This window comes from Rana temporaria, chromosome 5, assembly GCF_905171775.1.
Source record: "Rana temporaria chromosome 5, aRanTem1.1, whole genome shotgun sequence".
NCBI lineage: Eukaryota > Metazoa > Chordata > Amphibia > Anura > Ranidae > Rana > Rana temporaria.
Window position 1 is genome coordinate 51,479,689 of NC_053493.1, and position 14,712 is coordinate 51,494,400.

At 42.5% G+C, this 14,712-nt stretch overlaps 1 protein-coding gene across 4 annotated transcripts in view; it reads left to right on the forward strand.

The window, feature by feature from the left end:
- Nucleotides 1–14,712, forward strand: part of MYO3A (myosin IIIA) — a 245,134-nt gene that overhangs the window by 205,762 nt on the left and 24,660 nt on the right. For all 4 annotated transcript variants that reach the window (XM_040352539.1, XM_040352538.1, XM_040352541.1 and 1 more), the window contains one exon: nucleotides 14,138–14,226. In XM_040352539.1, coding sequence (XP_040208473.1) covers nucleotides 14,138–14,226 — 89 coding nt within the window. The remainder of the gene's footprint in view (nucleotides 1–14,137; nucleotides 14,227–14,712) is intronic.

The following is a 14,712-nucleotide window of genomic DNA, read 5'->3' on the forward strand; positions in this document are numbered from 1 at the left end:
GGGTTAAGTATGCCTGGGTGTGTTCTTACTGTGGGGGGGGGGGTGGCCTCACTAGGGGAAACACTGATTTTCTGTTCATACATTGTATGAACAGAAAATCAGCATTTCCCCTGCTGACAGGAACGAGAGCTGTGTGTTTACACACACAGCTCCCGTTCCCCGCTCTGTACCGAGCGATCGCGTGTGCCCGGCGGCGATCGCGCCCGCCGGGCACACGCACGGGAGTCGGGGGCGAGCGGGGAGCGCGCGCGCGCGCCTCCGGCGGCGCGCACGCGCCCCCTAGTGGCGGCTATACGATAGGACGTATAGCTACGGGCTCTCGCCCAGGAGAGCCGACCTGCCGCCGTATAATGACGGTGGCTGGTCGGCTACTAGTTAAAGTATTTTTTTTCTAGTTTCACTGTAAGCATCATTAAAATCACTGCTCCTGTAAAAACAATCTTTTAAAAAGGAATTGCATTAATACATGTCCCCCAGGGCAGTACCCGGGCCCACATACCCTTTTTATGGCAAATAACTTGCATATAAGCCTTAAATATAAAATAAATGAGGACTTTGTGATTATCAAGAGTTCTGTCACGAACCGGACCAGGGGGTGTTCGGTCCAACTCTAATTAACATCTCTTGAACTAAACAAAAAAAAATGCTTCAGGTGAAGACCACTGAGCTGCAAATGAACACACATCAGATGGGGTGCATGCACTGTCACTGCTGCAGGCAAATGGATGAACAAAAATAGGATGGCCGCACTCCCAAATCAGATGCAATAGAAAAGTGGTTATTGAGGAGTAAAAAAAAAAAAAAAGGAGCAATGGCAGGGGAAAAGGTGACGCATTTCAGACGACTAGGGTGCTTCGTCAAAACCATTTAGAACACAATCACCAACATGTTAATATACAAAAAAAAATCACATGATCACATAGCATAGTAAATTCAAAACAGATGTGACTGGTTCGGTGACTCTTCAACAAGCTCTTTTCTATTGTATCTAATTTGGAAGTGCGGCCATCCTATTTTTGTTTATCCAATTAACATCTATTGACATCTGTTGAGCTCTGACCCATGACACAAGTCAAACAGAGTCCTCCCTCACATTGGTGGTTATCTATCTGACCCCTTACATTGGTTGCCAGTGGAAATGTTCTCCAGTAGTCAGCGGAGAATGCTGTCTTGGATTGGTGGGAGGAGATGAAGCCGCTTATTTTGATGGTTGGGAGAAGGGCCCCATTAGTTTGATGGTCAGTGGGATGTATTACCTTTAAAGTGGGAAGAATGTCCCTTACATTTGGGATATGTGAGGAAAACGCTTCTCACACTGGGATTCAGTGTGAACAATATCGTTTACATTAGGGGTCAATGAGAAGAATTCCCCTGTACTGGGGGTCATTGGGAAGAATGCTGCTTATATTAGTGGCAATTGGGAATAATGCCCCCTTTTACAGCTAGTTAAAAAGATAATTTGGTGTTCATGCTCATGAATCTGAGAGAAATGTGTGATTGCGCAAGACACCCATAGAAAATTCTGCAGAAACCCTAGGGTTCCATGGATCCCTGAATGAGAAAGGCTGCTCTGGGTAATGTAGCTGAGGGACCCTTGAAGAAAGGAAAATGTCATCCTTATCACTATTTTTAGGTGTGTGTCTCACTTTTCTTTTAAGACTTGTCTCTGTTGCCTTCTTATTTTCAAAAATGTCCACAATAAAGGCTGAGTGCTAAGTTTACTACCCCTTTACTTTTTTTAAATATTTACATACATACCTTTTTTTCATGGGTCTTTGGTCCATTCACATGGCATCACGTGTCTTTTTCTTCCTCCAGCAGTGGACAGGTCCTGAATGCTATACAGAACACTTATTTGCAGCTTTTTTTCTATGTGCCAAAGACTTCTTGATGATGTTCCCCCACTGGGTGGGTCCTTGCCACCTGCGTTCAATGAAATTGGGTTGAATGGGGCTTGCTTTCACTCAGCCTGAAAGAGGACAATTGCTAGACCTTGGAGAAGGTGGTTATTGCAGGTAGAGCTGCTCTGATATGTTAGCAAGACCTGGGCTACCTAAATTTTATATTTACTTTTCGTTTAAGAAACTAGAGGAGTGCCAGTCTCCTCAACCATTTTACAGCATATTATTTGCCACAAAACAACAGGTACACTTTATAAAGGCATTTATATATGCTTTGCATGTACATTATATGTAGATTGGAAAAAATGTGAACTTTACTAGAGGAAATGCTTTGCAATGTTATCACATAAATTAGGTTCCCCACTGACCATCTCCTCTATAGCCGTCTGGTAGAGTCTCCAGCTCCAGGATATTTCCACTGCTGATCTCAATTGACTGGCTAAGCATTTTCCCAGCAAGTGAGCTGTAAGAGGATTAGATGAAATTGCTGTAATGCCATCTAAGCGAGTTGAGAAAAGCAGCAAGTTCCACTAATTGCGGCTTGTGGGGGATGGCTGGCCCTGCTTAGTAATCATAGATGGTATTAGTCATCACACATTGTGTGACTTGTGAAGCTGTGAATCACCACTATTTAAATTAAATTTATTCACAAATTTCAATATTTCGTACTTCTTTTTTTTTTTACGTAAGCTACTAAAATATTAGTTTGTCGTATACATATATGGTAATGATATACAGTATTTCTGTTCTAATGTTAACATGCTTTTACCTCTCAGTGTCTCTGTGAATTTAGTGCTACAGTTATTTTAAGGCTCGTTTACACCAGCCTGTGCATTAAAGCACATGCATGTTGGTGTGCGTTGTGTAGGGGTAGCACAATGCATTGTTACAATGTGTTGTATTAACTGACATATCAATATGGTTGTCACACCACTTACTCAAACGTAATCTTTCCCAAACTGTGCTTATAATATCCCCCCCAAATCTGTGCCCCCTCCCCCTTAATCAAGGACCAAAAATACAACTATCAGTCCCTCTGTAACATCTGTAAAATGTGCATCTTTTTGACCAATAAAACCTCCAAGAAACTCACTCACTTCCTTATCTCTAGCCTTGATTATTGCAACACCCTCCTCAAAGACCTAGCTCTACACAGGCTCTCCCCCATTCAGTCTCTCTTGAATGCTGCTGCCAGACTCATCAACCTTACCAGTGTCTGCTACCTCTCTCTGCCAATCTCTTGTCCATCAGTTTCCGATTGCCCAACAAAAATACTAACAACAACATACAAAACCTGGAACAGAGAATCTTCGGATCGGCAACACACCCACGCAGAGTGTAAAGTAGAAAGTCTTTATTGAAGCATAAGTAATAAAAGCACTGGATGAGTACAGGCAGGGGAAATGCAGGTAGGTTGACGCGTTTCACACTTTGGAAGTGCTTAGTCAAAACTACAGCAGTGTCCGCTACCTCTCTCTGCCAAGCCCTTGTCCACCAGTTTCCGAATGCCCAACAAAATACTAACAACAACATACAAAGCCGTTTACAACTCTGCCCCAAGCTACATCACCAATCTTGTCTCAATATATCACCTAAGCAGTCCTCTCTGCTCCTCACAAGACTTCCTGTTCTCTAGCACCCTTGTCTCCTCCTCCCATGCTTGTCTTCAGGACTTCTCTGGAGCCTTTCCCATCTTCTGGAACTCTCTACCTCAATCTGTCTGACTATCTCTTACTTTGTCCACTTTTAGGTAATTTCTGAAGACACACCTCTTTCGGGAAGCCTATCTAGCCTTCACCTAACAACTGAATCTTTTAATCAGCTCATCCATCACAGTTTTGTTTCGCTTGCCCTTCCATATTAGTCTGTAAGCTCTCAGGACCATGACCCTCCTAACCCTCCCATATTGAATTTGTATTGTAACTTTACCATCCCCCTTATAATGCAAATAGTTGTGCAAACTGTTAGAACTATATAAATCCTATATAATAATAATCACACTGTTTACTTGTTTTCTCTTTTATTAAATTAACTTTTGAAGAGTCAAAGAATGACACTTCATTCAACTCAATGCCCCTCAGCACATTGCAAAGCTCTGTGGTGACTTGTGGTGAGGTGAATTAACATTCTGAACTATTATGCACCACAACACACCTCAATGCAGCATTAAGTGTCAACAGGACACATAGAAAACAATTGTTTCCTATTTGCCCTTGTGTTAAGCCTGTGTGATCTATACAGATCAGTGCAGATCAATATACATGGTGTGAACCATAGCATGGGCTCCTTCTTCAGGCTTCTTCTTCTTGATGGCAACTGAGTCACCAGCTACACCTTACGTCATGTCCGGTCATGACAACACGCCTGTTTGGGGTGTTCATTCCACGTACCAGGAAGCACAGAGAGCTGCTGGTGCCCCCAAGACCAACCTTCCCATCCATATGGATGCTAACGAGAACTAATTTTTACGGCACTGTACATGCCTGTTTTTAACTCACTTTGTGAGTAATTATTTAACTTTGAATTAAAACTACTCTTGATGCTACACTTAGTGGGCGCTTGGGTCCCCTTTTTCTTTCTTCCATAGAGTTACTGCTTGCCTCTAGAACGAGCTGCCACTGGAGGGAAATACTATATTACCTATGGACTTGTTTATGGACTTTCTTGCGGTATATGGATATACTGCCCATAATGAACTCTTACCCCCATGTGACATGCTTAGATCAGCATCAATCCTTTATCTGTTTTCTACAGTATAATGCATCATATGCTGCTCCGCCTCTGCAAAATTCCAAATCTATTAACTACTAATGTGTACTACAGCCTAATTACATTCACCATGCAGCATCCAATCAGAATCCATCTTGCACTGGCTTGATTTCAGCAGAGTGACTTGTGGCTGGGTACTGTGGCTTAGCTAAGTCTGCCATACGTGGCCAATTTTCTCTTGTTCAGGCTGTGGGCTAAACAACAGAAAATCCACCAATTCCTTCCTCCACACAAAGAGCGTGAATGGTGGAATCACTACTGCTGGCTATTGTATTCAGGTAGATGCGGCACTCTGACACTGCTTAACAGTGACTTCATTTGATAGGAATCAGAAACTGGGTGATAATTTTCCACTTGCACCAAGTGATTTCTACATGCATGCAGGGCCACCCATGGCTTGAATACAGCTGATTTTGAAGGTTTTGGCCAGAAATTTGAGCCATCTATGGCTAGCCTTTACTTTAGGGGCTATTTCACCTTTACAATAAGTTATCCTTTAAAAAAAGATTCTTCTTAATGTCTGACCTGTAGGCCATCCCTGACTTATACCAAGTTTGTTCTGAAAAACTCCCATGTACACTGTAGCTGACCCACCCCTTCCTGCCTAGATGACAAGACTTGCCGGGCTGAGCTCAGTCACTGCTGTGGCAGAGAGAGTGCACTGTGCATGCATGGGTTTTGGACAAGCCAGAGTGCTCTTTCATGCAAAACTGTGGGTCTGCAACCAACGTCCGAGGCATCCTGCCAACTGGACAGCATGGGGAGGGTTGCCTACATGGGTTTTGTGGGATAGGCTGCAGATGGTCTACAAGTAAGGTATGACATTGATGATAAACCTCAGCAATATTATTTTAATTTACAGGGACTCTGGAATGCATGGGCAATTTTATTGTAAAGGTAGACCAACCTTTTAAGAATTAGAACTCTTTACGGAAAAGGTATTTCTTCAGTAACTGTAATATTTTCTCATGCTCAAAAAAAAAAGATTACCATTTGACAATGAACAGAAAAAATCTGCTCTGGCAAAATACTGTTTCTCTGTAACAATGCTATGGCCATCTATAGATAACTGAAGAGTTGTATATACACTAGAAGCCTCCTCCCCACTTTAATGTTTGATCTTTAATGAAGGCTTTCTCTTACTGAAGAAAGGGAACACTATGGGAACAAAGCTAGCTTTTTTCTAGAAAAGAAAACACAAAACTTTTATTACATACAGTGGGCAATGACACTCAGTGAACTACATGGTCACACATCACAGATCCCCTTCACTTCACTATGCCTAAATATACAGAATTGTGCTACTCAGGAATTATTATTTTCTGTAACAGCTCTCTAGTAACTGTGTTCTTCTTGAACAAAATGCTTTCTTCAGAGCCTACTATATACAGAACTGATAGCTTTAATTATTTGTCTTTCTTTACTGACTTGCTCATAGAGGTGAGACTTTGGAGTTGATTTACTAAAGGCAAGTAGACTGTGCACTTTGCAAAGTGCAGTTGCTCTCCAGAGCTTAGTAAAAGAGGTAAACGTTTTCTTTGTGAATACTAAATATAACGTGGTATATATACACTTGCACCAAGAAAAACCTAAATAAAATATGATGATGTTAAATTGTGTAGTGCAGCTGCTGATGCAAACCAATGGGTTAAAAATGTGCTAAGTGATCCACTGGAGTGAACTCCATGTAAAAGAACAGCGCTAGCTAATCTATTAAAAAAAAAATATTAACCAATAAAGTGACAAGTGTATATAAAGTGAAACAAGTGTAAATATAAAAATAAAAAAAATAAAGTGCATTTCCTGTAACAATAATCCATTAAAAAGTCCAAACAATGAAATAATGATCTCTGTGATCAAAATTAAGAAATCAAGTGTAAAAAGTTCTCTCAGGTGTAAAGGGTCATCATAATGCAAATGGACCACAAGGGCTTGCTATGTAAAGTAGACAACATACACGGGCTACTCCAATAGGACACCAGTAAATTGTAAAGTAGAAATTCCAACTCACTAGATGTTGTTGACCCTCTTTGCCATATAGCAAGAGGAATCAAATCAAGCTTAATGGTCTCCATGACCGGGGAAGGAAGAGTAGCCGACCAGTCCTCATGCCCCCTCCTCACGGTGACTCCTAATATCGGTAAGAGGAATCTTTTAGGAAGCAGGATGAGAAAGAAGACACCTGAAGATCCTCATAGCGTAAAAAAGTTTCCAAAAAGGTTTAATAAAATTATTACAATGAGGTTACCTTGTAATATTTATAATGTTATTTTGCTTGGATATGGATGTTTCTGCAAATTATATGGATATTAATATAGATATTTCTGAAAATGATCTATTGTATAATGCGTATGTTTATCTTTATTAGGAAGGTCACACTTAGATGATGTAAGAAAAAAATGTAGCGCTGTGATAACATGAAAACAGTGATTTCTCTAAGAAAAAATGTTCACTGTATTGCAACAGTGATAAAATAACAAATACAAATGTGAAATATATAAGTGAACTGGTGCTGTGAACACACAAATATAAAGTCCATCAAAAAACTTGTGAATGAATGGATGGAAAAATGACCATGTAGATCCTCATAGGCAAACAATCACTTTCCTTAACTTAATGAAGATATGAATGCACTTACCAGAAGTAGTGGATCTGCCTGTCAGCGACAGCAGATCATTAAGGCATGAACACTCTCAAGGCACAATCAGCTCGGCTTCCTCAGACTGGGTCAACAAGTGAGATGAATCCTCAGCGGAGGGCCGCAGATGCACGATGTCCTAGAATGATATCCAAGGTATCCCAAGATGTCTGACCTCAAATGAATGAGGGGAGATAATGGTATGACCCCTCAGGGGATTGGATAAAGTAAAATGGAGGACTCCAAACAGCATGTGGGGGAGAGAAAAGAAAAACGCAGCCCCAATGGTGCAGGTCAAAAATATAAAGGTTTTATTATAATAAAACCACAGGTATACAATAAAAGTAATCACAAAGAGAAAAGGGGCAATATGGGAAATGGTGAAAACCAAGCCCTATGTGTTTCGCCCTAGAGGGACTTCAACTGGGGCATCAATCTGTTCCCCCATATTGCACACATATAAATATAAAAACATTACCATCTTGACCAATTAAGAACCAATCAGGTCAATTTCCCAATCAAGGTACACAATTGGAGGAGAGCCAGCACATGACCTGCTGAGCTAGCAGCCTCCAAGAATGGACTAATGGTAGGGCACAGCCTGGGACCACTCCCAAGATCCCGGAGTTAATCATGATTGAACCAATGGATCATCATAAAGAACTGCCAGGTCATGGTAGGAGGGGAGAACACACTGTGATAACCACCCACATCTGCGCCCCTCCTCCAGCCCCAACAGGTGAAACCAGTGCTGTCACTTTACCAACCACTCCTCTAGTGCCGCCCCAAAGGCAAATATTAACCCACTATAAGGGGGAAAAAGCCTAAGGGGCGTCATCAGGTACCGCCCTAAAGGCGGATATAAACATAAGCTGGAAATCGTAGGAGCCATCCTAAATGCATGGATCGCGTGGGTCACCCACAACAGGCACCCGACCCACGCGACTAAATGCATCACTCCATTTCCAACCTCTAACCAGGCGCCACTGTGTCGGATCTCCGCTCTGCAACACGGGAGCAGGGCGGGATCACAGACCAAGACGGGCACCTGACCAGACCAATCGCGCCTCCGCGCGTTGTCACTGCGCACAACGTGCGTCGTCACTATCACGTGACACACACTGTTGGAACACAGCGCACAGCGCTCTCCGGGTCACGTCAGACAGATGGAACGTAATCTCCAAAGGGAGTCACACGTAGCCATCATCATGTGACCCAGGGAGGGGGGCCGCCTCCTATATGGTACACAATTAAGCAGCAAATCTCACCCCAAACAAAGCACATAGGTGCAAAGTGGGGATGAGATAGCGCCACCTAATGGACCAAAGGGAACAATACATGAAAAAGCATTAAAAATAGCACAACGTACAAGACACATATTATTACCAACCAAACAGAGGATAAGTAAAACAATAATGTCAAATTGACCCAACCACACTTGAACTCAATAAACATGTCTAGTGAAAATAGAAATGCTAAAAGAAAGATACTTAGGCCAAATTGATAAAGGAATTTATATCCCACTCCACATTCATACCATGAGGCTGGTAAGTACGTAACTCGTGGATCCAGTAGGTTTCAAGGCGGGACACCCCACGTATACGTGACTCTCCTCTCCAATGTGGAACGAATTGGTCGAAAACCAAAAACTGAGTCCCCTTAGGGTCACGATCATGATGTTGCAAGTAGTGACGGGGGACACTGTGATTGGTTTTGCCCAATTTAATATTGGCTATATGTTCATTGACACAGATGGTAAATGTCCTAATAGTACGCCTAATATATTGTTTTTTACACGGGCAAGTCAGAAGATATACCACGTATTGTGTCGCACATGTAGTAAACCTCCCCATTTGATATACCCGTGAAGTGGCCGTAGATTGAAACGTTAAGCTCTTACGTCTACCGCTAGTGTTGTGCAGACACACGTTACACTTTCTGCAGGGAAAGTATCCCTTACATTCTTGAAAGAAGGATACCTTCTTTGGTGGATCAATAATGTTAGGCGCAATCTGACCTTGGATCGATCGAGCACCTCTGAAATGGACTCCCGCATCTTGCAAGGCTGGTCCCAAAACGTTGCCATTTTGAAGGACACCTCAATGCTTCTTAAAGATTTCTTTAATCCGCATGGATTGAGTGGAATAGGCGGTAAAAAAGGACCACCTGAACCTCTCATCTTTAACCTTTTTGGGACGCACTTGGAGTAATGAACTACAATCGATCTTGACAATCCGATCAATTTCTACGTCAAGGTCTCTGGCGACATAGCCCTTCTCAATAAACCTGTCCCTTAGGAGAGCTGATTGGGTAATGAAGTCCTCCGTCATAGTGCAGTCCTCAAGCGGAGGAATTGACTACGTGGCACTGATTTAAGCCACTGTGGATGATGACCACTATCAACAGGGATATACCCATTGCGATCAGTGGGTTTGAAATATCTAGAAAATTCCAATTGATGGTCAACCACTTTGATCTCAAGATCCAGAAAGTGTATGGAGGTTGAGCTAGCTTCATGGCTAAGTTTTATACCTCTGTCATTAGAATTAAGTATAGACATGAATTCATTCAAAGAATCATGATCGCCCTTCCATAGGAGGAGGATGTCGTCTATGTATCTGGCCCAAAGGACCAGTTCAGGCCTCTTAAGGGCATGAACGACATCCTCCTCCCATTTGGTCATGAAGAGATTGGCCAGGCTAGGGGCGAATTTAGCCCCCATAGCGACCCCTTTGGTCTGCAGATAGTATACTGGAACCAAAAGTAGTTGTGCTGGGCTGCAAACCTGAGTAACTGCATGATAAAGTTGCGCTGGATAAGGGGAAGGGTGATACTTTGAGAGAGATAGTGTTCAACTGCCTCAAAGCCCAACTCGTGGGGAATGCATGTATACAGTGCCGCCACATCAGCCGTGGCCAGGATCATGCCATCCCGGAAGTCAACTGATTCAAGCAGCCTGATGGTATCCCGGTGTCCTTCAAATAGGAGGACATGAGTCTAACCAACGGCTGGAGATGAAAATCAACATACTTGCCGATCCTCGCTGTGACCGAGTCAATCCCGCTGACTATAGGATGGCCAGGGGGATTGACTGGGTCTTTATGCACCTTTGGAAGGTAATAAATGGCTGGAATCCTTGGTGCGACTGGTACAAGGAAACTCCTCTCTTTCTTATCTAAAATCCCTAAAGAGAAGCCCTCGTCAACCAATTCAACAAGAGCCTTTTTGAATTGGGACGTCGGGTTGGTATGAATAGGAGTATAGGTCTCCTCATCACCCAAAATTCTATCCATCTCTTTGACGTAATCAGTTTTGTCCAGCATGACAATGGCTCCCCCCTTATCAGCTGGACGAATGATTAGGTCTTTCTGTTCACAAAGAAGTTTTAAACCAGTTTTGACTTTAGGATTAGCATGTATCTTTTTGCTAGGCAACATGTCTATATCCTGTAAGACAAGACTGCGGAAGACATTTATGGCAGGAGCCATAATCCCTGAGGGGTTAAACAAAGATGGATTGGCCAATCCAGTGTGGACATGTGCATCTAATGGCTTAGACACAGTGGGAACAATGTTGAGAGGTGGGGCCAGGAAGTGTCTTTGAATACTGAGCTTACGGACAAATTTCTGCACATCTATAAACATGGAGAATTTATTCAATGTCCTGGGAGGGACATACTTCAAACCCTTATCCAGAACATATTTCTCCTCGTCAGTAAGAACTACTGAGCTCAGATTAAAGACACCAGAACCGCTCAGATTCTTTTCCTTTTTGCTTTGGACCCTCCACCCCCCTTGGGTGCCTCTTTTCCTTCTATGTTTTCCGGGTACTCCTGCATTCCCCTGTGAAAACCCGAGTAATAAGAGGGCCCCGGGTGGCTATAATAATAGTTGTAAGGGGATCGAGAAAATGAATCGTCATTCCTGTCGAAAAAAACGCCAGAAAAATGACGATCGTTCCTCGTATAATTTTCTTGTGGAGGGAAAAATGTATTCTGAACCCGAAGAGGAGTCCTGTTACAGTACTCATGATCGTCCTGACGATAATCATCATGGCGGTCATGCCACCCAGGAGGGGGTCTCCTAGGACTCCAACCAGGAGGCGGCCTCCTAGGACTCCAACCAGGAGGGTGTCTCCTGGGACACCAACCGGAAGGCGGTCCTCTGGGGCTCATATAATACTGAGACTCACTTGGCTGCCCCCGCTGGGACCCTCTTCCTCTACTCCCAGAACCTCTACCCCTCGTGGGAAGAGGATAGATAGAATTGGGATTAGAAGTTTGAGGTTTCTGATGAACGTCTGGAAACCTCAAAGGCTTCACCTTAGAAGTTTGGGGGACACTAGGTGCCCGTGCGGGACTGTCTTTAATGGCAGAATCAAAGGTGAGTATCCTATCAGGATTTTGTATGTCGGTCTGTGTGACCGCTATCTCAGAAGCCTCGATCCCAGGAGGAAGGGATTGGCCAATCTTCTTCTGCCAACTGAAAACTAGACTGGATTTGTAATCCGTCGTATCTCTATTATACTTTTTTTGTTTCTTAAACTTTTGATCTCTTTCTTCTTTTTCAAGAGTTTTTTTTAGAACTGTAGAGAGAGACATATATTCAGGAGATGTTCTGTGGGGAATCAATTTTTCTTTTAAGTCTTTAATCTCCTTATCTATAAGGGAGAGTCTATGGCGCTTCTTTTATACCAGAAAAAACAAAAGTTTGATTCCCACCTCATTAAAGTATTGGAACCAGGATTCAATTTCCAAGTCTCCTTGTTGTGGAGATATATCCCAACGGAGGCCTCTCAGAACCATGCGTTCTTTGACATACTGTTCCAAGAAGGCCATATCCCATTGTAGATGTACCTCCGTGGTCATCATTCAGCGCAACTTTATCATGCAGTTACTCAGGTTTGCAGCCCAGCAAAACTACTTTTGGTTCCAGAATACATTCTATCTGCAGACCAAAGGGGACGCTATGGGGGCTTAATTCGCCCCTTGCCTGGCCAATCTCTTCATGGCCAAATGGGAGGAGGATGCCGTCTATGCCCTTAAGAGGCCTGAACTGGTCCTTTGGGCCAGATACATAGACGACATCCTCCTCCTATGGAAGGGCGATCATGATTCTTTGAATGAATTCATGTCTATACTTAATTCTAATGACAGAGGTAAAAAAAACTTAGCCATGAAGCTAGCTCAACCTCCATACACTTTCTGGATTTTGAGATCAAAGTGGTTGACCATCAATTGGAATTTTCTAGATATTTCAAACCCACTGATCGTAATGGGTATATCCCTGTTGATAGTGGTCATCATCCACAGTGGCTTAAATCAGTGCCACGTAGTCCATTCCTCCGCTTAAGGCGCAATTGCACTAGGACGGAGAAATTCATTACCCAATCAGCTCTCCTAAGGGACAGGTTTATTGAGAAGGGCTATGTGGCCAGAGAACTTGATGTAGAAATTGATCGGATTGTCAAGATTGATCGTAGTTCATTACTCCAAGTGCGTCCCAAAAAGGTTAAAGATGAGAGGTTCAGGTGGTCCTTTTTTACCACCTATTCCACTCAATCCATGCGGATTAAAGAAATCTTTAAGAAGCATTGGGGTGTCCTTCAAAATGACAAAGTTTTGGCACCAGCCTTGCCAGAACATGCGGGAGTCATTTTCAGAGGTGCTCGATCGATCCAAGGTCAGATTGCGCCTAACATTATTGTTCCACCAAAGAAGGTATCCTTCTTTCAAGAATGGATAACTTCCCTGCAGGAAGTGTAATGTGTGTCTGCACAACACTAGCGGTAGACGTAAGAGCTTAACGTTTCAATCTACGGCCACTTCACGGGTATATCAAATGGGGAGGTTTACTACGTGTGCGACACAATACGTGGTATATCTTCTGACTTGCCCGTGTAAAAAACAATATATTGGGCGTACTATTTACTATTAGGACATTTACCATCCGTGTCAATGAACATATAGCCAATATTAAATCGGGCAAAACCAATCACAGTGTCCCCCGTCACTACTTGCAACATCATGATCGTGACCCCAAGGGGATTCAGTTTTTGGTTATCGACCAATTCGTTCCACATTGGAGAGGAGAGTCACGTATATGTGGGGTGTCCCGCCTTGAAACCTACTGGATCCACGAGTTACGTACTTACCAGCCTCATGGTATGAATGTGGAGTGGGATATAAATTCCTTATCAATTTGGCCTAAGTATCTTTCTTTTAGCATTTCTATTTTCACTGGACATGTTTATTGAGTTCAAGTGTGTTTGGGTCAATTTGACATTATTGTTTTACTTGTCCTCTGTTTGGTTGGTAATAATATGTGTCTTGTACGTTGTGCTATTTTTAATGCTTTTTCATGTATTGGCGTAAAATGAAGGATGGATGGCCGCACTCCAAACCAAACAGGTTGTCTTTATTTAAACGAACAGCAAAAACATACCGGATCACAGCAACAGAAACAGGAGGATAACCGACGTTTCGCACTGACTTAGTGCTTATTCATGAATTTAAGAAAGTGATTGTTTGCCTATGAGGATCTACGTGGTAATTTTTCCATTCATTCACAAGTTTTTTGATGGACTTTATATTTGTGTGTTCACAGCACCAGTTCACTTATATATTTCACATTTGTATTTGTTATTTCATCACTGTTGCAATACAGTGAACATTTTTTTCTTAGAGAAATCACTGTTTTCATGTTATCACAACGCTAATTTTTTTTCTTACACCACTGTTCAATATTTGTCATATTGTAGTGTAGCAGCTTTAGTTTTAAATTTTCTGACTAGCGCAATATTTTTCTTTTCTTTTTTTCTTCACACTTAGATGATATCAAACCACAAAGAACTCAGAGGAGGCAGAAACCAAAGACACTAAACAGCCCTGATGACTCCACCTACTACAGTATGCTGCATGTGAGTTGATATAAAGGGTTCTTTTAAAGGAAACTCCAGTTTTGTTGATTACAAATAATTCCTCCGGGGCCAACCAAAGATTTTAGCAAGCCTTAGCTTGCCAGTGTTGATGTAGTTCTTGCTAGAAACAAACTAACTGCTAAGTTGTAGGATCTGTTTTTAATATAGGCGCATGCTCACTTTCAGTGCTGTAACAATAAAAATGGCCATCCAAGCATCCCGTTAGATTCCCAAGATGGGTTTTGCTCTCATGCTGACCCAGACAGCTGCAGAAGGAACAGCCGTAGAATGACATCTCTGGCTGGCTGGCAAAGAGAGCCATGCCATAGGAAATTATAACAGGTCTCTTAGAACCCATATGGCAAGCCTTTAACCCCTATGGTACCCAACTTGTTCCCAGAAAGCTGTCTGTAGTTATTTGAAACTTATTGTTGTTTCCTTGGGCCCTAGCAGCCAATTGTCTGTGAATTCAAGTGCTCACTCTGA